The sequence below is a fragment of the Bos indicus genome, chromosome 8, assembly GCF_029378745.1.
Source record: "Bos indicus isolate NIAB-ARS_2022 breed Sahiwal x Tharparkar chromosome 8, NIAB-ARS_B.indTharparkar_mat_pri_1.0, whole genome shotgun sequence".
In the NCBI taxonomy this organism is placed as follows: Eukaryota; Metazoa; Chordata; class Mammalia; order Artiodactyla; family Bovidae; genus Bos; species Bos indicus.
The window spans coordinates 101,181,765-101,204,475 of NC_091767.1; the positions used below are offsets into that span (position 1 = coordinate 101,181,765).

The following is a 22,711-nucleotide window of genomic DNA, read 5'->3' on the forward strand; positions in this document are numbered from 1 at the left end:
TCTGCATGCAGGTGGATTCTTTATAACTGAGCCACCTGGGAAGCCCCTTTCTGATTGTAGTTTATCATTTAATTGTAGATTGAGGTAGTTCATTCGATCAATATCAACTATGTAAATAACAATGATAAACAACTTCTTTCCAAAATTGAATTCTATTCTGAAATCTCTCTAGGGAGTCACGGATTATGTAAAAAGAAATCATTTGAAATAATAAACATAAACAAAGAAGAAACTATATAAACTCATCTAGGCTAAAGAAACAGAAACATTTAGTACTAGATTAAAACATCTCCTGGACTGATTTAAAATTAAGATAAACACTAGGTTACCTTACTATCCAAAATGCTACATCTTTCCATTTTAGAGTGCTATCCTCCTGGGTAACTTAAAATCTTCTAATAGCTAGCAGAATTTAAAAAACAACAGCAAAGACAGTGAAACAATTTTAATAAATTAACTCAATGTATAAAAAATATTCTTAGAATTTGTAGTCAATATAAAAGTAATGATATCAAGTGTATCACTTCATATCAGGGGTATGACTTACATTCGTAACACAACTCTCTCAGTTCCTACTATCCACATTTCAAGCGCGCAATAGCCCCCTATGGCTATCATATTGGGCAGGAGTCTTAGAGGACTTCAGAATCATCTAATCCTTAAACATCCTGAGTTTGAGAATTTCTTGTATGTTACATGCTGCTTCTAAGGTGCTTAGAGATCTGTGAAGCAGATTTCACTCTCGGTACTTTGTGATCCAAGGCTCGACAGCATCGAAAGTAGCAAGGGAGAAAGGCAATGGGACATACCCGGACGCCCAGGAACATGCCTTGGAAGATCTGGGCCGCTCCGGGCAATGCCCGGCGCAGAGACTGCGGACACAGCTTTGGAAGTTGCACTGGGAGACAACTCGGGGCTGCCTGGAACTGCGGGTCTTTTCCTATGACGCCCTGGCACACCAGAGCCGGACAAAGGGAAAGTGTCCTCCAAGCTGGACACAGGGTCGCGCTCCGCCGACAGAGGCGGGCCCAGGGGTGCAGAGCTGGCTGCCCGGGTCGCATTCGCCGGTCACCGAGAGGTGGGCGGCGGCCGGAGCCTCGAGAGGAACACCCAGATTAACCCTCCCAGGGGCGCGCTCACGACAGTGACGCCACCAGCGCGAGGGCGGCAGGGTGGGCGGAGAGGAGCGGCGCGCACCGCCCCTCGGAGGGCGGGACCCGCGGTTTCGGAGGGCCGGGGCGGGGCGGGGTGCGCCGGGGAGTCGGGGCGCCAGGTGGTGGTTTCGATTAGTGCGCGGAGCTGCGGCGGCAGAGCAGGGCGCGGAGCTGCGCTGCCCGGAGCCCGGCGCCGAGGCTGCGGGAAGGCGGCGGGGCGGCGACGGAGACGGCGGCGCAGGCGCGCGGGGTCCGGCAGGCGGCCGCGAGGGGGTGGAGAGGCGAGCGGGAGCGCGGGGCCACGGCCGACCTGACCACTGAGTCCGGCCACTGCAGCGCCTGCATCCGCGAGCGCGCCCGGGCCAGCGCGCGAGGGAGCGCGCGCGGGCGGGGGCGCGCAGGCCCTGCCCGCCCCTTCCGCCCCCACCCCCTCCGCCCCTTCCTCTCCCCACCTTTCTCTCCTCTTCTGCGCCCCCGCGCCGGGCGCCCACCCAGTCCTCCTCCTGCGGGAGCGCTGTCCGCTGCGGCGGCCGGAGCGGGCCGGGCCGGGGGATGGCGCTGCTGGACCTGGCCCTGGAGGGAATGGCCGTCTTCGGGTTCGTCCTCTTCTTGGTGCTGTGGCTGATGCATTTCATGGCCATCATCTACACGTGAGTGAGGGGCAGCTGGAGGAGCCCGTGGAGGGGTCCAGGCCTCGGGGACAGGCGAGGGTAGGAGGAATTTCGCTTTGGAGGAGATTGGGCTTGGATGGGGGTGGAGACAGCCAATTTTCAGACTCTTCCTCCCAGTCTCTCTAGCCTTGGATCAGCTGGGCCGGGGGGCTCATTGGAAGAGAGAAGTGACCAGTGAGGGGGTGGCTGGGCGGCAGGCGACTTCACAGCCAGGGGAAAGAGACTGTACTCTTTTTATGTGTAGGGCGGAAGGTTGCTTGCTTGGTTTGATTGTGCTATGGATTCGTGTGGTTTTTCATCTGGGCCAAGATGTATGGTGTATTGTGGGTTTTTTTTCCCTCTCTCGACGGGGGCCACATTTCTATTATGATGATCGTTTCCACTCTTCTGGGAGCTGCACGCTGCCACCTGGAGACCTCCCTGTGGATTTTCTTCTTCCTGGATGAGCTTTCTGCCCTTAGATAGATGTGAAGCACCTGTCCATCTTGAAAAACGTCCACCAAACCTCTGAACTGGTGTTGTAACCTTAAGTCATGTCAGCTTGTACATTTCAGTGTGGCTCCCCCCACCCCCCAATTCCTTATATTTTGTCTTGTTTAGATTGGGTCCCCCGCCCCCAGGCACATACCGTTTCATTAGATACCATTCACTGAAAACACAGTAGTAAGCACGACAGAATTCCTGTCCTCATAGAGCTTACATTCCAGAAGGGAGAGACATAATTAAAATCCGAATAAGGTTATATCAGATAGTGATAAAGACTATGAAATAAAATAAAATCGGGTAATGGGATGAGTATGACATAGGGTGTGTAGCTACTTTTGATATTTCAATTATTCGAATGTCTTTAAAATGGAAAAAGTCTTTGTAAGGAAATGAAAGAATTGACACAGCCCATTACTCTTGGATTCACTAGACTTTTAGCTGGAAGAAAAAAAAAGATTGTGCATAGTGATCTTTACCACCATTTAGAATAGGGTATATGTTAGTAGAGAGGGGAGGACTTTAAGAAATTAATTGCTTTCAGTTTTTCTTTCCCTTTTCACTGCGGAAAAAGTGTACTTCTTCCTTTTAGAAATGCCGCATTTTATTAGTGTGGTGTGGCATTTCCTGGTAGTGGAGAAAGATGCTACTGATACATTGTAAAGGCATGCTGGTATTTCTTTGAAGATGAACGAAAAATGCTTCTTGAAGACTGTTGATTTTAGGTTTTGGAGTTTGTGAGCTGTAGGCAGTGAACATTCTGGACTTCATTTCAAATATATGAGTTCTTAAAAAGCAATTTTGTTACTTTATCTGGTCATAGAAATAAAACAGGCTTACTGTATAGGGAATTAGACTACAGAGAAGAAAGAACAAAGTTAAACAGACACACCAAAACTCCATTGCCTGTCAACCTTTTGTACTATCCTTCCAGTTATATTTCTGTAGGGGGAGGGAAAGGAAGAGAGGGAGGTCCGGAAGGAACGAGGAAGGGACCATACCATGATTGTTCTGTAACCAGCTTTAAAATTCATCTATTTAATAAATACTTTCTAGGAAGCTCTTTTGTACAAGGCACTGTTCTAGGTGCTGGAAATAAGATTGAAGAACAATATCTCCAAGGCCCCTGCTCTCATGGAGCTTCCATGTAAAATGTCATGAGTAATTTTTTCGTCAGTAAATGTATGATGTCTCCATCGTTTTTAATAGATACATGACATTTTTATTTATGAGGCACTAATCTGTGTTCATTATTATTATTGGTAGGCATTTAGGCTACTTTCAGTTTGTCACGATTACAAAGAACACTGTGATGAATGGCTTCCATCTTTAAGAGATGATTGGCAACCCACTCCAGTGTTCCTGCCTGGAGAATCCCAGGGACGGGGGAGCCTGGTGGGCTGCCGTCTATGGGGTCGCACAGAGTCGGACACGACTGAAGCGACTTAGCAGCAGCAGCAGCAGCTCCTTAGTTTACATTTTGAAAGAGGAATTATTGGACCAGAAGTGGTGCACGTTTTAAACTTGGATACATATTACCCTACAGAAATGTTGTATCTATTCATAGTCCTGGTAACATTGTAGGATGGTCCCCATTTCCCCTTACTAAGTATTAGGGTTTTTACTGTTCTCTGTTTTTTGTTTTCATTCCTTTAATTACTGGTTTCATCAAATGTTTTTCATCTATTTAATGCCAGTTACAGCTAGTTGTAAATTTCATATTAATAAATCTTTTGCTTGTGCAATCTATTGCTGTGCTAATCTTTTTCATAGGAAGATTGTTCTGTGATATGCTGCAGTTTTTGCCCAACTTGTTTTTTGTCTTTCAACTTTGTACATATATTTCACATGTAGAAAAGTGTGTGTGCCTGTGTGTTTTAGGTAGTCTTGTCTTTCCCCCCGCCGCCCCCCACTGGCCCCTGCCCCAACTGGTAAAATTTTTTATCTTTTCCATTTCCCCTAACTATTACATAATATCTCTTTTAGTATTTTGAGTTTTCTTTTTTTTTTTTTTAACACTTTACCCCTTATAAAGTGTACCAGTATCCACTGTTTTAGTGAAATATTATTACCTTAATTACAGTGTAATTTAGAGGCTGGCCCCTCCTTATTCTTTTGTAAATTTTTATGACTTTTTATACATTTTTACTTGAACTTTAGAACCTTTTCCCCTCCAGACTCTAAGTAATCTTGTATTTAAATTGGAATTGTTAAATTCATAGCCCAATTAGAAGAAAGTTGCCTTCTTTCAACATAGAGCTATGATGGAACACCTTCCTTCTGTGATGTGTGTGTGTATTTGTGCATGCTCAGTCCTGTCCGACTGTTTGTGACAGTTATGGACTGTAGCCCACCAGGCTCCTCTGTCCATGGAATTTTCCAGATGAGAATACTGGAGTGGGTTGCCAGTTCCTACTCGAGGGGAACCGCCTGACCCAGGAATCAAACCCGTGTGTCTTGCGTCTCCTGCATTGACAGGCGGATTCTTTACCACTGCACCATCTAAAAGTCACACATTTAACACTAGTAAAGTAGCATAATACTTCAAGTAACCATCTGAGAGTGTTTATACTCTTAGACTCTGACAACTCCAGAATTATTTTAAGTTATTTTGTATTTAATAATAAACTGAAAAAAAATTTTAAATACCTTTTTGTTTAAAACACTTTCAGTTTTTGAGAATAGCACAAACTTTAGTTACGATACGGTAGAGTCTTTGTATTTCTTTTTTAATGCTCCTCAAAGTTACCTTTTATATTGACAGTAGCAGGATCCAGAAAAGTCAAATGAAAATAGAACAAAGAAAATGCAATTAGTTTATAACAGATTGGTAGGAATCTTAAGAATATTTTTCTGAAATAGGTAAAAGAACATGAAGTAAACAATCAACAGCTTAATTCATGTATAAATTATATGCTGCCTTTTAGTTCCTTTCATCTTATCCCACCTTCAAAATTATTTACTGTTTGATTTGATTCCTTTCTTACTGAAGTGAAGATGCTTCCCAGTTTGAGTTGTTTTCAAGCAGAGCACTAAGGGTTTGTCCTCTCCTCTTTCTACTGTGTTTAGTAAATTAGCAGGTTTGATAATCTCAACATTTTGATATTCTTAACTTTTTGACAAGCAAGGCTAAAGAATATTGGCAGTGATATTTTGGTTAAAATTTTATGCTAAGCATTCTATATTTTATTGAAGAATATATTTCCTGAACATGTGTCTGTATCCTCTCAAATTCCTTTTTGAATATGGTAAAGTATAAATAAATTAAAATAGCCAGATTTAATCAATGCCCCTCCTAAAACCTTGTGCCTGAAACTGGTGGAAATGGAGCCTATTATCAAACCTTATATGGTTCCATATCTGGTTGTCAGATTAAGGAGCGTAATCTGTGAGCTACTAATGTTTAAAAATATTTAAGTAATACAAACATTGCAGTGAAATTGCTAAAAAACAATAGAACATTAAAAAAAAAGCCCATGGTTATTTTTTTACAATTAAATACAGTGTATAATGGTATCTAGTTAATTTGGATCCAATGTTCTATTGTACTGTAGCTTATTAAAATGAGATTAAAAAGCTAAGTATTGGCCTGTATTTTTAAAATGGAGCGGAATATAATTAATACAGTGAACAATTGTTCAATGACATTTTTTGCTCTGATTTCATAAATATCTTATAAATTGTATAAGCTTACAGTTTTAAAAATTGAAGTGGTTTATAACTAGAGAACCATTATTTTCAATATTTTGAAACGTTCTCTGCTCACTGGTATCTTTAGCTACTGCTTTGCTCTTTTCCAGAATTAATATTGACTGATGCCTCATCATTTCACAACATATTTTAGATGGCAGACATTTGCGGAATTTTGCCTAAAATGTCTCTGCACACACTCCCACTCCCCCCGCCCACCCCCCCAACACACACATAACTTGTGGGATCCTAGTTTCCTGCCTAGGGATTGAACCCCAGGCCCATAACAGTAAAGGCTCTGGACCACCAGTGAATTCCCCTTAAAAGTTTAAAGAAAACATTTAGATTAGAGCATCTGAAATTCAAGAATTCAAAATTCTTATTTTGAAGATTGTTTCCTTTTTTTAAAAAAAAAAAGAAACTAATGATTATATCCTCTGTAGGCATAGTTAAGTGATTTTTTATGGAATTTTTTGTCTTTTGTGGAGAGCTCGTGTGGTTTGATAACTGGAGGACAGTGGCTAATTCATACAAAAGTCTGGAACCAATGTTTTTTCTTCCCTCTTTAGCTATTAGGAACCATTCTGCTAGATAAGAGTTTCTAAGCAAGATACCTTGCTTTTTTCTCCTCTCATCTCCCCATCCTTCTTGCTCCTTGGACTTAATCATTTTTTCCCCTTTATGTGTGGTATCCTAATGTTTAGTTTAATTGACTGGAGGTGCCGTGGTACCGTGGCAATACTGCTTGTATCCATCCAATATTAACTGCCCTCTACTAAACGTTCTTTTCTTGAAGATTCTTTTTTTCTCAAGTTAATTCTGCCTTTCCTAATTTTTCTAGTATAACAACTTTTAAACCTGCTGCACAATTTTTGAGAAGAGTTTAAGTACTCACTGTATCAGGATAACTGTGCTAAACTGCCTGTCAGAAAGTAATTATGTTTTTAATGTAAATTTTAGCATTTCAGATATTATTGTTAGATAATATGATTTTTTTTTCAAAATTTGGACTTAAATGTATGGTGTTCTGAGCCTTAGTAGAGTGTAAATCGAGGGGAGCTTATTTTCTGGGTTTAGTCCGGAGGATGCAGTTGGACTTTGAACAGATTTTGCTCAGTCAGGGCCATTGTTGCCCAAACCACTTTTGGGTGCATGAATCAAGTAGTTCAGGCCCTTGAACCTGAGCCTTGGGGAGATATGGAATTGGATGATATTGTGATAGCTTTAAAAAGCAAAATGGACATTAAAAAAAAAGCAAAATGGAAATTTACTATTTAGTGGCGGTTCTCTTAATTCATCATTCCTCCCTTTTCCTACCTACATCATTAGTTCAGTATATATTATCTCTACCCTAGATTATTGAACTATCTCTACTTGCTGGTATTTTTACCTAATGCTCTGCTTTTTATCGGAGAAGGCAATGGCACCCCACTCCAGTACTCTTGCCTGGAAAACCCCATGGATGGAGGAGCCTGGTGGGCTGCAGTCCATGGGGTCGCAAAGAGTCGGACACGACTGAGCGACTTCCCTTTAACTTTTCACTTTCACGCATTGGAGAAAGAAATGGCAACCCACTCCAGTGTTCTTGCCTGGAGAATCCCGGGGACAGGGGAGCCTGGTGGGCTGCCGTCTCTGGGGTCGCACAGAGTAGGACACGACCGAAGCAACTTAGCAGCAGCAGTAGCTGCTGCTCTTTATCTACTTTGTATTTCTTATTGTAGCCTAATCTTTCTGGAGCAGCAATCTTGGATCATGTGCTTAAAATCTTACCAAGGTTCCCCACTGCCTTCAGGTTAAAATTCAAACTCCTTAACAAGACGTAATTCTTGGGGAGGTGAGCCATCTCCTGTGCCTGTTTCTCCAGCCACATTGAATCACTGGCATTTCTCTGAATGGGCAATGTAATTTTTTTAGAATTCTCTTTCTTTCCTTTTTTCCGTTTCTCTCCCTTCTTCCTTCCCTCCCTTCCTTTTTGTTTTACTAACTCCTCCTCGTTCAGCTTTAGCTCCTTACTGGGTTAGGCACCCCCTCTTATGTCCTTCCATAGTATCTTGAATTTACCTGTCTAAAAAACTGTGTGTTCTGTTGTCTCTTTCCCCACTTAAGATTATAAACTTTGGGGAGTGGGGAGATGTCTTATTTACTATTGTATCTTCAGTGCTACTTGGCAGCTGATCATTGCATGTCGAATGAATAATCTTTGATTTTTTTCCCCAGTAGTAATGGTGGGATTTTTGATCACTCATTAACTTAGTGTTATTTGGCCGTTGTGATTTCAGGTAGATGGACAGAACTTGGGATGGATTCAGTGGCGGTGGCTTTTCATGAAATGAGTTGGACCAAATGGAATCTTTGTCTCACTATTTCCGATTGTGGGTTAAAATAGAAACAGTGCCTTATCAGTCACATGATCCTGATTGTGCTTAGTCGTATCCAACTCTTTGGGACCCCATGGACTGTAGCATCATCAGTCCTCTCTGTCCATGGGATTCCCCAGGCAAGAAAAACAGAGTGGGTTGTCATTCCCTTCTCCAGGAGATCCTCTCAACCCAGGGATCAAACCCAGGTCTCTTGCATTACAGGCTGATTCTTTACCATCTGAGTCACCAGGGAAGCCTAATCACATGTTCACCTACAAATTACTTGTTAGATCTGAATATCCCCCCAGGGTTTTCTAAAGGGAATACCTGTCATGCCTTCAATAATCTGTACACTGGGATCTACCCTTCGGGAAATGCAAAGCTACTTGTTTCTGTTAGCAAAATACGTTGCTGGGTTAGTGGGTTGTTTTGGGCGGGAGGGAGAGGGAACAAAATTAACAAAGGTCTCCTCGTTTTTTCCAGTGAGGGAATATTTTGTGTTCTGTAGTGTACAAGTCTGTTGTCCAATGGAAATAGTTTGTGTTTTCCTGTAAAGGTAACTCACTGACGGGTTGTTCTGTGTTCTCTGGGGGATCTTCTGTCTGCAGAATTAATGTTGAACCAGAAGGTGTGTTTTGTGATGTGGTGTGCTTTGCTAATGAAGCCCATTTTGCTGCAGTACCATTTTTGAAGATAAATGCTATATGGAGGTAACATTAATCATGACACTTACTGATCATAGACATGGTAACAACCTTCTAGAGCACATTCATAGCTAAAAACAGCAACAAAAGAAGCCTTTTATCATTTGGAATTGCTGGGATGGACTATATGAAGTATAGGATCTGCTGATCAAGCAATCACCTTAATTTTACATGATATATTAACAAGCTTGATGGCATGGAGCAAAGGAGAAAATTCCCAGTGTCAGATAAATCGCTTCAACTGATTCGCACAGCAGAGCTATAAAAACAGCACAGTCTGGGGCTGTTAAGCAAGGTGAACTTTGCCCTCAAGGAATCTATCTTCCCCTTAGAAGCTTTGAGGGAAATTCTTGTGCCTCACGTCTGCTGTAGCGCTGTCTTAAGGTTGCTGCACAGGAGACGCAGGTTCTATCCCTGGGTGGGGAAGATCCCCTGGAGGAGGAAATGGCAACCCACTCCAGTATTCTTGCCTGGGAAATCCCATGGGCAGCAGCAGCCAGGGGCTGATAATAGGGGATGAGCACAGCCCAGCCTTTCTCCCAGAAGTCTCCCTTCATCCCAGGTCCCTCTCCTGCTCAAAACTCAATTTGAATACAAAATCGTAAAATAAATTATTTTTAAATGATACCAACCATTAAACAAACTGTTGAGGAGGGGCCGAAAGGGGACTAAAAGATTCAAAGGATAAAACAGTAAGCTAAAATGATGGAAAGGACAGTAACAATTTTAGAGACTGAGATGTTAGGGAATGAAAATCAACGAGGAAAAGCACGGCCATCCCATCAGTTCACAAGTCTTGTGCAGAGAGGCGATTAAGATTCATCAAGCCAAAGCATCCATAAAGTCCGGAAGAATGTTCCCGAATACTCCTTACCATCCGTTGGAGTTCTTTGAAGTGTTCTCTAAAGAGATGTCCTTTTAGCTCACAATAGAAAGCAAGACCCTTCGGGCCTCTCTCTGCCTGTGATTCATCTCCCCTGACCTTTTAGACTGAAGTAACTGGTACTCTGAGAGGCACCCCAGATGGTACCTGCCCTTCTGTTCCCTGGCCTTGCAGCTGCTGCCCTGCAGCAGCTTGCTGTGAGTACCCCACTCCCTGACCTTGACAGTGACAGGCCCTAATTACATGAATTCAATTTTTTTTTTTTTCTTTTTGACGGAGGAGTGACTCCAGCTCTCAATTTAAAATGTCACTTAGAAATAATGCCTTGGGAAAATGACACGTGTTGAAAATTTACCATACTTTCCTGTCTTCCCCCGTGGCTCCCTTAGTTTTGAGATTATTTTGTTCTTCAAAAAGAAGCCATTCAAACCATTGACTAGCATATTCATGGTCTATCCCTTTCTCTTTCTTAATGTGTTCCTGAAAATGTAATAAAATCAGATGTCTAACAATTAAATGGACAGGTGTTAGGAGGGGAGTTAGGAGGGGTGTTAGGAGAGAGTTTCTCTTGAAACTCTCTCTGTTTCAAGAGAACTTAAGACTAGTATTAAAATTCCAGATTCTGGATCTGGTGCCTAGGATCTGCTGCCACTGATGAGAACTTTCCAGGTATTAGAAGCTGTGGGGAGGGGCATTTTCTCCCCAGGAGGAAGGCTGCATTGTCATCTTTGTTTTGGGGACTGTGTTAGGTGTAGAGATTGAATGGCCAGCCAAACAGAATAGACTCCTTTGGAATGCCTCAAAATATCTTCATGATAGAAGGTGGTATTGATTGGATTATATCGGAGAAGGCAATGGTACCCCACTCCAGTACTCTTGCCTGGAAAATCCTTGGACGGAGGAGCCTGGTAGGCTGCAGTCCATGGGGTCACTAAGAGTCGGACACAACTGAGCGACTTCACTTTCACTTTTCACTTTCATGCATTGGAGAAGGAAATGGTAACCCACTCCAGTGTTCTTGCTTGGGGAATCCCAGGGATGGGGGAGCCTGGTGGGCTGCCGTCTATGGGGTCGCACAGAGTCGGACACGACTGAAGCGACTTAGCAGCAGCAGCAGCAGCAGCAGCAGTCACTTTGTGCCTTGTACCTGCTGCACTGTGGAAAAATTATCATGCCTCCGCCTCTCAGTTCTGAGGGTGACAGTCTCTTCATCCAGCAGAGCCAAGGGAAGGGGGATTCTTGTGACTGTAGAATCCAAATTCTGAGCCAGGCTCTGAGTGCAGAGAAATTTCGAGAAGCCAGCACCTCTGCCCAGCTGAGAACCCTTTTAATAGTCTTAAAGGGGAGCTCGGCTAAGAAAACAGTAACAGGTAATTTTTAGGCAATAATAATATGTGTCACGTAAAGTCTCTCAATCTCACACTTGCATTGTTTCTACACTTTTGGATTATACCCATAGAACTTTAAATTCGTTCCTAAATTTTGAGTGTAATTTTAACCTTGAATATAATTTTAACTTAAATATGGTATATATTAATACTTTGCACTAAATGTTTTATCCCATGTTTTGATTTATTCTGTTTTAACCATGATTTGAGACTTTTAATGATTCCCTTTCCCCCTTTTAGTGATTCCCTGGTGGCTCAGATGGTAAAGCTTCTGCCTGCTGTGTGGGAGACCTGGGTTCAATCCCTGGGTTGGGAAGATCCCCTGGAGAAGGAAATGGCAACCCACTCCAGTACTCTTGCTTGGAAAATTCCGTGGACTGAGGAGCCTGGTAGGCTACAGTCCATGAGGTCGCAAAGAGTTGGACATGACTAAGTGACTTCACTTTCCCCCTTTAGTCTTTTTTTTTTTTTTTTTTGCATTTAAAAAAATATTTTTACACTTAAAAAAAAAATCATTAATTTATTTTTAGCTGTGCCAGGTCTTCATTCCTACACAGGGTTTTCTCTAGTTGTCACAAGTGGGGGCTGCCCTCCAGTCACGGTCTGGGCTTCTTGTTGTGGTGCTCTCTCTTGTTGCAGAGCATGGGCTCTAGAGCGCTCGGGCTTCAGTAGTTGTGGCTCCTGGACTCTAGTTGCAGCTTCCAGGCTCTAAGCGTAGGCTCCATAGTTGTGGTGCGTGCATGGACTTAGTTGCTCTGTAGCCCGTGGGATCTTCCCAAATTAGGGATCAAACCCGTGTCTCCTACATCGGCAGGTGGATTTTTTACCACTGAGGTGCCAGGGAAGCCCCCGCCCCCTACCTTTTAATTTTCCTTGGTACGTAAGAGTTGACTTTATCTCTAAAAAGAAAAATCAACATAATGGATTACTCCTTAAACATATATGAAATAACTTTTAAGTCTATGAATTTCCAGTCCTTCCTCTTTGGTTATATACATTGCATCAATGTTTGATCTCTCAAAATCTCTAATCAGAACTGTGAAATTTCAGAGGAGTTACATTTAGTGGAAAAATGTTCTTTTTGAAAAGTTGCTAGTAATAGCTATCACTGAATGTTTACTTTGTGGCTTTATCTCATCTATTTCTCATAACTGCTTTATGAAATAAGTGAGTACTCTTACCCACACTTTAAAAAACAAGAGCAACTTGAGATAAAGAAATGCCTTGCCCAGGGATACACAGTTAGTTAGCTGTGAAGCTGGTACAGAAATCGAGACAGCCTCCCTCCAGCCACGGCTCTTAAACTTCACTGTGACCTGCCTAGTGGACTCAGTGGTAAAGAATCTGCCTGCCAGTGCAGGAGATGCGGGTTTGATCTGTGGGTCAGGGGAAGATCCCCTGGAGAAGGGAATGGCCACCACTCCAGTATTCTTGCCTGGAAAATTCCATGGAGGGAGGAGCCTAGTGGGCTACAGTCCACAGGGTCGAAAAGAGTCAGACAGGATTAAGTACACATGCACTCACTACTTAAACCAATATGCTGTATATACTGCGGGTGGTAACCTAAAAAGTAACCCCGGAAGTAATCCATTGGGATAGAATGTCTGTATGGAAATTTCTCCAGTTGCTCTGAATCTTAAGTTTTTGATAACTAGCAACATTTAGATCACTATGGAGACAGCCCCATTCTTTCTCTCTTTTCCAGCCCTTCTCCAACTTGTACGGCTCCTTGGAGCCTTCTTGTTTTTCACTGTCCTGTAATAGCTGATCTTTCTGAGAGTTTCCATCTCTGCCATCTTCTGTTCTTACAGTAATCAGACTTCCTAGGCCCATGGGTCTCAACTTTGCACATTGGAGTCACTGGGGAAGATTTAAAAAAACAAAACAAAAAACACATGCTGCTGCCTGGGCCTCAACTCAAGCTTACATACACACACACACACACCCCCCAGGTGATTTTCTTCTACAGTCAAGGCTGAGAACAGTTGCCCTAGGCTGTTCACCCTTGTGCTACTTGGCTTCACTGAATTCTCCACTCCAATTCACTTCCTCATCTTGCCCTTGCCTTCCCTTGGATCAGTCTGCCCAGTTATCCCGAATCTATCTCAATTTATAGCTTCTCCATTTTCAGAATCCTGAAAATGGATATAAGCATGCAGTCAAATGGACTGAACTACTACACATTCATGGGCTCAGATCTCACCCTGGAGCCGGTGCTGGCATCTGACAATACTTTGTTTCCATTTTTAGCTCTGACACCCGTGACTGGCAGCACCTCTTCTAAATCTTCACCATCTTACCCTCATCCTTGCTACATTACCTTGACTCCTGCTTCACACTGTGGATCTTCTCAGGCCATTCCTTAGTTTTTATTTCCTCTCTGTTTACCTTTTGACTAGCTCTTTCCGCTAACCGTTTATACTCAAGTTTTAAAAATTAAAAATAAGTAAAAATTAAACTGAAAAACTCTCCTCCACCTGGTTGCTAACTTTGGCCTTTTTTCACTGTCAGATTTCAGGAGAAACTAGTGTTTATTCACTGTTATCACCACTCACCTCTCATTCATTTGCTTCTCAGCTGTTTTTATTGATCTGCCCCTTGCCCAGAGGACTCTGAGGTCACCAGTGTTCACACATTCTAGTGACATTTCAGTTCGTACCTTGTCCTCTCTGCAGCGTTCAATGTTATTCTTTCTTGAACCCATTCAAAAAGAAAACAGCCTAGCCTAACAAACCCTTCTGTGGCTTCACTTTCTTCCTGGCTCTTTCCACTCTTGGTCTTCTTCAGGCATTACCAGTTATGTAAATATTAATTATATTGATATGCAACCAACTGCTAATGGCATGCCCCACCTAGGAGAGCATACTAAACCGTGGATGGCTCGCATGTTTTTCTCGCTAGACTAACTATTTCTTCCAACTGTATTTAGCCAGCCACTTTTCACTCTTGATTTATTTAACTTAAAAAAATGCATAGAATGTCAATTTGTCTATAACTGAGTCACTTTGCTATAAAGCAGAGATTGGTACAACATTGTAAATCAACTATACTTCAATTAAAACATAAAATTGAAAAATTTTGAGAACACACTATGTATCATTGTTTTGTTGGATCCTGGAGACTTAACAGCCTACTATAGTGTCTTCAGGTGCCAGATTCAGAAGAGTGCATCCTACGGGACTCCATTTAGATAGATTTTGAAGCCAGCAAAATTAGTCTCTGGTACTTGAAGTCAGAATAGTGGTTACCTTGAGGAGAGGGTAGTTAGTAGAAGGGGACATGCACAGGTTTCTGGGGTTCTGGTAAGACTCTGTTTCTTGATCTGGCTACTGTTTCCATGGGTGTTTCACTTTGAGAAAATTCAGTGAGCTGTGTACTTTTATGTAACTTTATGTGTTATGTAGCAAAAAAAATAGTACTCCCTGCCTCCCCTACAAAAGCATCAAGGTTGCAAGCCAAATGCATGAGGGGAAGGTAGAAGTGGATTCCCAGGATGACAGCTGAAACTGAAAAAGGATCCCAGGATCCTGGAAGGAAGCAAATCACTTGATCAGGCTAAGGGTGGAAACCCGCACCCACAGGAAATCTTGTGCAGGGTATGGGGGCTGTAAGCTCACGTTCATGCCGTCTAGGTAACGCAGAAACCCTGGCCTGAGATCCTTAAAAACTGCTTTGAAACCAGGAAACCTTGCAGGGCTCTGTCAAAGCCACTTGTGAAACTGGCCCCCTTGGGGGATTCCACCATTCAGGCCACTTTTGAGACTCCAGGTAAATGGGCTGTTGTTTATAATTTGAAAAGCACAGGTTGGCTTCCAACACACCGGCCATGGCCAAGGCTAAGGTACCCATCAGCATCATTTCTGTGAGTAGAAGAGGCTTCTGTATGTGGGCACCTCCCCCATTAAATCCCAGTTCCTTGACAGTATGGAGTGTGCCTTAGGCTTTCCTGGTGGATCAGAGGGTTAAGAATCTGCCTGCAGTGCAGGATACCTGGGTTTGATCCCTGGGTCAGGAAGATCCCCTGGAGAAGGGAATGGCTACCCACTCCAGTGTTCTTGCCTGGAGAATTCCGTGGACAGAGGAGCCTGGTGGGCTACAGTCCATGGGGTCTCAAAGAGTCGGACACAACTCAGCGACTAACACTTCTTTTCTCATCATGTTATATCACCAGTGCATAGGATAATGCCTGGAGTCAAAAGAGATTATTCAGTAAGGGAATGCTTAGTAGTCACAGAGCACCACTGTGCGCACAGCAGAGCTATGTGATTGCATGTGTGTGTTGAATTACCTAAGTCAAAACAGTGCTCTCCAGAGTAGTAGTCTGGTATCCTAGCTGGCATACTGCAAGATGATCCCTTGGGGTGTGGAAAGAAAATTGTGAGGAGGGGAGAAGGGAGGGAGAGGGCTAGATACATACATAGATATTGGGAGGAGGCACAAATTAGAATTTTTTAAAGGCCCTGTAATATAGTTGGACTTACAATAATCTTGAGTAGAAATTTCAGACATGGTACTTATCAGCAATTCACTTCACCATAAACCTAGAGAAAGCTTCATGGTGGTTTGGCAGGTCAGTCTATCTTTGATAAAATGCAGCATTCTTGATATGAAAGGATAGGAGGTATATCTATATTAGCATTATGTAAATATATTAGCATTAGGAAGATGTCTTAATGAAGACAAAGAGGAAAAAGGGAAAAATAGAGTCAACACTAGACTATTTAGCAGTTTAAATTATTGTTTTTTAATCTAAAGCCTCCCCAAATGCAGTGTGTTAGTGGGCTAGGTTTCTCTGTAATTTGCCATCACCTTATATGGAGGTTTTGTTAGTTTAATAGCACTTAATGATCATACTTTCCTGGTGGCTCGGATGGTAAAGCGTCTACCTATAATGCGAGAGACCCAGGTTCAATCCCTGGGTTGGGAAGATCCTCTGGAGAAGGAAATGGCAACCCACTCCAGTACTCTTGCCTGGAAAATCCCATGGATGGAGGAGCGTGGTGGGCTACAGTTCATGGGGTCGCAAAGAGTCAGCACGACTGAGTGACTTCACTTTCACTTTCAATGATCATACAGTATAATTAATAGATAGCAGCTACTGGGATTTTAGACTTCTTACTCTATCATCCATGTCTCAGACCCTTTCATGATTTCATTTTCTTGGCCTCTTATTCTCTCTGTGCGGTAATCTGGATAATGTCTTCAAATCTGATTCCAGTTCTCCAGTTGCTTTTTGAACTGTGTATGTGCAACTTCTACATGACCTATCTATCGAGTTTTTGGTGTCAGTGACCACCATTTTCATTTCTAGATGTTATGTGGTTCTTTTCATGTATTCATGGTCACATATGATGGTCTCTCATTCCATCTCTTGGGTTTTGTTCAAGCAACACCTGCAGTTTGTGTTCTGGGTTCTGGGTCCCAAGATCCACATAGTTAGGTGTTTTCCAGAAAGACTTTTTGTTTTTATTCCATTTTATTTTGGACTGAATCCAATGTAGGCAGCATCCCTATCTTTCCTCTGTGGGCCAGGAGTTTTCTACTTTGCCTTTCAAAGATTCCATATTTCTACAAGATTCTTGGAACAGATTTCAGTCATTCCTGTTTCAGGTTTGTCATCGTCTCTAGGTAACTAGAGACCAGCAGATGGTCCCAGCACTCATTTACTCAGAGGTTTCTCTTCATTTCTGACCTGAGACGTTTTCCTTTTTATCATAACAGGATATCTAAAAACATGCTTTTGCATGTGTGCTAAGTCATGCTAAGTTGCTTCAGCCGTGCCTGACTCTTTGCGACGCTATGGACCATACGTAGCCTGACATGGGGTTTTCCAGGCAAGAATACTGGAGTGGGTTGCCATGCCCTCCTCCAGGGGATCTTCCTGACCCAGGGATCTAACTGGCATCTCTTACATCTCCTGCATTGGCAGGGGACTTCTTTACCACTAGCACCACCTGGGAAGCCCCTAAAACATGCTTTTAGGGTTCTTGTTTTAAGAAAGCATAGAGAAAATTATAAATACTATATAAGATTTTCATCTGTGTATGTTTTGGCTTAGTATGCATTTTTGAAAAATCTCTGAGAAGATAAGAAACTAATAATGCTGTGGAGGTAGTGATGAGAACAAGACTGATGGGGAACAGAGATGACAGGGAGACTTCTTTATATGAATGTCTTAATATTTTTAGTGATTTGAACCATGTGGATATATTACTGTTTCAACCAATTAAACATAAACTTTTCCCCCTGGCCATCTAGATATTCTCTACAGGGTGGGTTTCTCCAGACATCTAGTCTACTATTTTGTTAGCAACGGAATAGTGATCATATTTGTGGTTATATAAATTTTAGATCATCCAGCCCTCTGGCTGAACTCTATAGATCAATATTTGCCAAACTGGTCTGTGGCAAAGGATCAGTTCTTTTCAAGTTTTCCAATCTGTCATGGACTGAAACTTTGGTAAACTGCAGTAAAAATAAATGACTGATCATATGCTTGGATGGCATGGCAATGTCAAACTGCTAGAAAAGTTTCTAAATACTTTCTCTCCATTTCATCACCAGCCAGTATAAAGCAACTTGTGGACTGCTGCCATGCAGAGCATCACTGCTGTGGATGGTTCTCGTTACTTTCTGGCATTCGGCATTGTGGATCAGAAACCAAGACCACGCTGCTCTTTAAAATTTTTTGTGTTGCTTTATTTTCCATTGTAGGTAGTAGCCTGCTTTTCTTTCCACAAAGATACATTATGGTCTTATCTGAAATGTGAGATATTTGCTGCAGCACATCTCTGCCTTAATTGGGGGAGTGAGCCTGTGACTAACTGCTATAGACTGTTGGTACTAATGAACGTCCAGAAATCACCCATAGATGAATAGTATATTTCATCTAACCTGAGATGCATTGATATGGGCATCTTCTTGATCTTCCAGAAGGGATGGTTTCCATGCTGCTAAGTCTGGGCTGCCATCTGGCTGCCAGCGATTGTAAGATGCCGTTGATTTCAGAGATGTTAAAATGTGGAAGAATGTGTCTTAAAATACCCTGCAGATGGCCCTGTGATTGTTCCAGTGTCTAATTACTGTTGAGTGCTTGGAGACTTGCATAGGAGAAGGAGGGAAGACACCTTTGGTGACTTCCTTTAGAAACTTCAACACTCTGCTGAAACACTCTTCATTGTGACACACACCTGACCTGAACTGGGACACAGTCTCTCTTCCCTAATTAGCAAAGCTTCCCTCTTAGGAGTGCTGTGCTACGCCACCCTTTGGGCTGGAGCAGCTCTGAGAACCTTGGTCAGCTTATCTGGGAATCAGTGGCACTGGTTTATCTTTCAGTGTCTTAACAGACATTTCCCTCATCATTGAGGTTTCCCCCCGCCTTACCTTCAGCTTCCCTCCATTCCATCACTGCCGTTCTGAGCTTGTGAACATTGGGGGTTCTGCTAGGTATCCCATCTCCTTGTTTCCCATGCACGCTGGCTTGGTAGTTCTTTCAGTTAGTTGTCGTGTGGGCTGTTACAGAAATTTCTCAAATTTTTCTGGTTACACTTCCATGTTTTTCTGGTGAAGATAGGGATTTTTCCTTCTGCTCTTTTTATAGTTCTTTGGCCACCTTGATGGTGATTTGGGAGGAAAGGCAGTTAATGTGTGGGCTAATAACACCGTCATTCATTCCTTCACTGAGTATTTACTGAGTGCTTGCTCCAGGGCTGGCATAGTTCTGGCATCTGAGAATACAGCAAAAAGCAACAGTCTTAAGTTCTAGCCTTCATTGGGACATTCACTCTGCTTCCTTCAGGTTTTCCTCACTGGAACTTTACCTTGTTCTATTGATACTTTCTTTCATTTCCAGAGACCCCTTTAAAAAGCTGCCAATGAATTTTTTTTTTTAATTTAGAATTCAGTAATTTATTGGTAGCTTGATACATATTTTATATAGATTTGGCACTAAGATATTCTCTAGAAATGTATGTTAATATATGTATCATTTGCTTTTTAGCCGATTACACCTCAACAAGAAGGCGACAGACAAACAGCCATATAGCAAGCTGCCAGGGGTGTCTCTTCTGAAACCGCTGAAAGGGGTAGATCCTAACCTCATCAACAACTTGGAAACATTCTTTGAATTGGATTATCCCAAGGTAAGTACAGTGTTGTACTCACAGGAATGGACTGAACCATACCTTTTTTTTTTTTAACGTATAGTAAACACAGAGGAATTTTGACATGGTATCAGGTGGAGTTATTAAAAATTTATAATGGTATTGGCTTCATCAAATTTATGCTTTAGCAGTATTAATAGTAGTGGTAATAGTAATAAAAGTAGTAGTTGTCACAGGACAGAAATGGGATTGAGGAAGGGGTATTAATTCCTTTTCTAACTACCCATATGTCGATCTGAATTGAAAGTGAAAGTGTTAGTTGCTCAATCTTGTCCGACTCTTTGCGGCCCCATGGGCTGTAGCCCACCAGGCTCCTCTGTCCATGGAATTCTCCAGGCAAGAATGCTGGGGTGGGTTGCTATTCCCTTCTCCAGGAGACCTTCCCAACCCAAGGATCAAACCTGAGTCTCCTGCATTGCAGGCAGAGTCTTTACCATCTGAGCCACAGGGAATCCCCCTGATCTGAAGAATTAGAAATCCCTGAGTAAAGCTCCTAGAACTCAGGCATTGTTAAGTGCCTAGTAGTTTGAGTGTAAAAATCTTACTTCATGAGAGTTGCAGTGAAAATGAAAAAGGATATGCATTTATCCTTGTGGAACGTAATCTCACATTTCAATTTTTTAACTATCATCCAACCCTTTCCCCTTTCTGTATTCAACCACTCTTGAAACTTAGTTACGAAATTTTTATGTTGCCACTCTTGTAAGATAATAGTCATGACATTTAAATAGTTTCCGAAGTTAGCTGTGGGTTTAAAGAGTTTCTTAGAATAACCCCAGGAACATATGTATCCATTAATTATGAACATGTGGGATGAATCAATAATCAATTTATTCTTCTGAATGAGGTTTTTGGTTTTTTTTAGATACAATTTGGAGTTATCTCCAGAGCTCGAGTTTTTCACTTTTCCACTTAGTTATGTCATTAAGGCATTTATGTGGTTAAGGAGAAAATTGTTTGGACACATTACAAAAATGCATAATATTATATGCAAGAGATTGTTTTTATTCTTTTTTAGTTCACAATTTATTTTCTAACTATAAAAGAATTGTTGTGTAAGTAGAACATTTAGAAAACAGAGCAAAAGTGCAGAGTACCTGCACTCTAAAGGAAAATGTTGATCTCACAGCATTTTATTTGCTTTTAAAAGACCAAGCGCAGTGGCAAATATTCTACAAGAGACAAATTAAACCACTGAAATTGCACAAATCTGAGTGTGAAGCATGAGTTGTTTGTGTCATCAAGGAGGCATATAGTCATGAAATGAACATTTGTGTAACTGCCAAGCCCAGCAGACTTTAATATTCTCTATTTGTCAAATGTAAACATTGTTTTCCAAAAGTACAGAAATATTTTTGTTCTAGATATGACTCTTTTTCTCTGTTAGTTTGATGTGGAACCTTCTAGGCCGTTTGGAAATATATGTGTGGCTTCCCAGGTGGCACTAGTGATAAAAACCCACTTGCCAATGCAGGAGAGGCAAGAAATGCAGGTTCGATTCCTGGGTGGGGAAGATCCCCTGGAGGAGGGCATGGCAACCCAGTCTAGTATTCTTGCCTGGAGAATCCCATGGACAGAAGAGCCTGGTGGGCTACAGTCCATGGGGTCACAAAGAGTTGGACACGACTGAAGCCACTGAGCACACACGCACACACACACACACACACACACACACAAACACACACACACAAGCTTATATATAAAACATGAAATTCTAAAATTTTGTTTAGTTTTAGACATATGCAAAAAGGTTAATTACTGATACTTGTTCTGAATTTCTAGGTTTAAAGTTTGGTGAGACTGTTATTATACTAAGTGTCCTAAAAGATACCTGTGCTTTAAATATCTTATAACTCCACCTTATATTGATATTTATTCCTTGGGAAAATTTTTCTTAGAAAAATATAATAATAAATAATAAATAAAACTCATTTTTCACAAAATCGATTACTTATTTGGCATCAGTATAAAAGAAGGCATTTAGAGAGAAGTTCGGCCATATCAGGAAGATGCAATAATCTGCATCTCAAGTGGCCTCATGGCTTTATTTTAGTAAATTCTGGCCATATGAAGAATTTTAAAATTAATGATCAGAGTTATTAACAGATTGAGGTTATGGTAATTGTGATTTTCATTTCTTTTTTGCAAATAGGAGATGGGTTTACAGTGTTGAAAGTCTGGTGCCATACTTGGATTCTTTATTGTCAATGATGACAATAAAAAATTTTAAAAGATTGAGAATAGGTTCAATTATTGAAAGATCAGCATTATATGTGTGATAAAACTATTAAATCTGAATTTATTTTACCAGATAAATTTGAAAAATTGTATAAACTATATAGTCTTTGAAAGTAAGTAAGTTGTAATAATAACTTGTCAAAACTTTGAATTCAGAGCAATTTACTTACAAGGAATCTTCCCTTCACTCAAAGGAAGCATCTATCTTTCACTCAAAACTTACCCTAGGACAAATGTTTTAACAAATAGTTCATTATTTATTCAGTGGCAGAGACTGTTCTAGACATTTGTGGTCTAAGTCCATCCTGTAACAGAACTTATATTCTGCTGTAATCTAAATATCATCATAACATTTTTCTTTAAGCATGTGTAGTTATTTATAAATGGTTCAAGATATTCCTACTTGATATGCAATATAATTGATTAATATGTGTTAAAATATTTTTCTACTTTAAGAAAATATTTTATGTGGTTTACTACAGTACAGAGTTTTTAGTCCTAATATCTACAGGACTGACTCAATGAGGAGACTTTTCTAATATTCATTTATGTATCTAAATTGAGTATCATTTATACATCTAAATTTATTCATGGGGGTAACATTTATGATTATTGCAGTTTCAGATATTTCATTCTTAAATACCAAAGGACCAAATTGCAGTTTACAGATTGTCTATACCTCTTTTGGACTTAACCTTTCAGTCATTTCACTGTTTGAAAAGCAAAAGGGAAATTTAGTTTTGCTATTTGTATAGAAAGCGTACTAAGATGAGGCCAACCTCATCTACAATATTCTGGGAATATTTCTAGATTTTACATATTTATTACTGTGCCCATTTATAGTGGAATTTACTATACCTTGTATTTCTTTCAGATTTATAAAATAAATGTTTTCTTAAAATATTTTTAAATATTTTAAATATTTATAATTTATAAATATAAAATAATACAAAATATTATTATATATTATATTAT

At 41.2% G+C, this 22,711-nt stretch overlaps 1 protein-coding gene across 1 annotated transcript in view; it reads left to right on the top strand.

The window, feature by feature from the left end:
- The first annotated feature begins 1,458 nt into the window (after positions 1 to 1,458).
- Positions 1,459 to 22,711, top strand: part of UGCG (UDP-glucose ceramide glucosyltransferase) — a 39,233-nt gene continuing 17,980 nt past the window's right edge. Inside the window, exons 1-2 of the mRNA XM_019966721.2 lie at positions 1,459 to 1,804; positions 19,336 to 19,477. Coding sequence (XP_019822280.1) covers positions 1,707 to 1,804; positions 19,336 to 19,477 — 240 coding nt within the window. The 5' untranslated portion in view covers positions 1,459 to 1,706. The remainder of the gene's footprint in view (positions 1,805 to 19,335; positions 19,478 to 22,711) is intronic.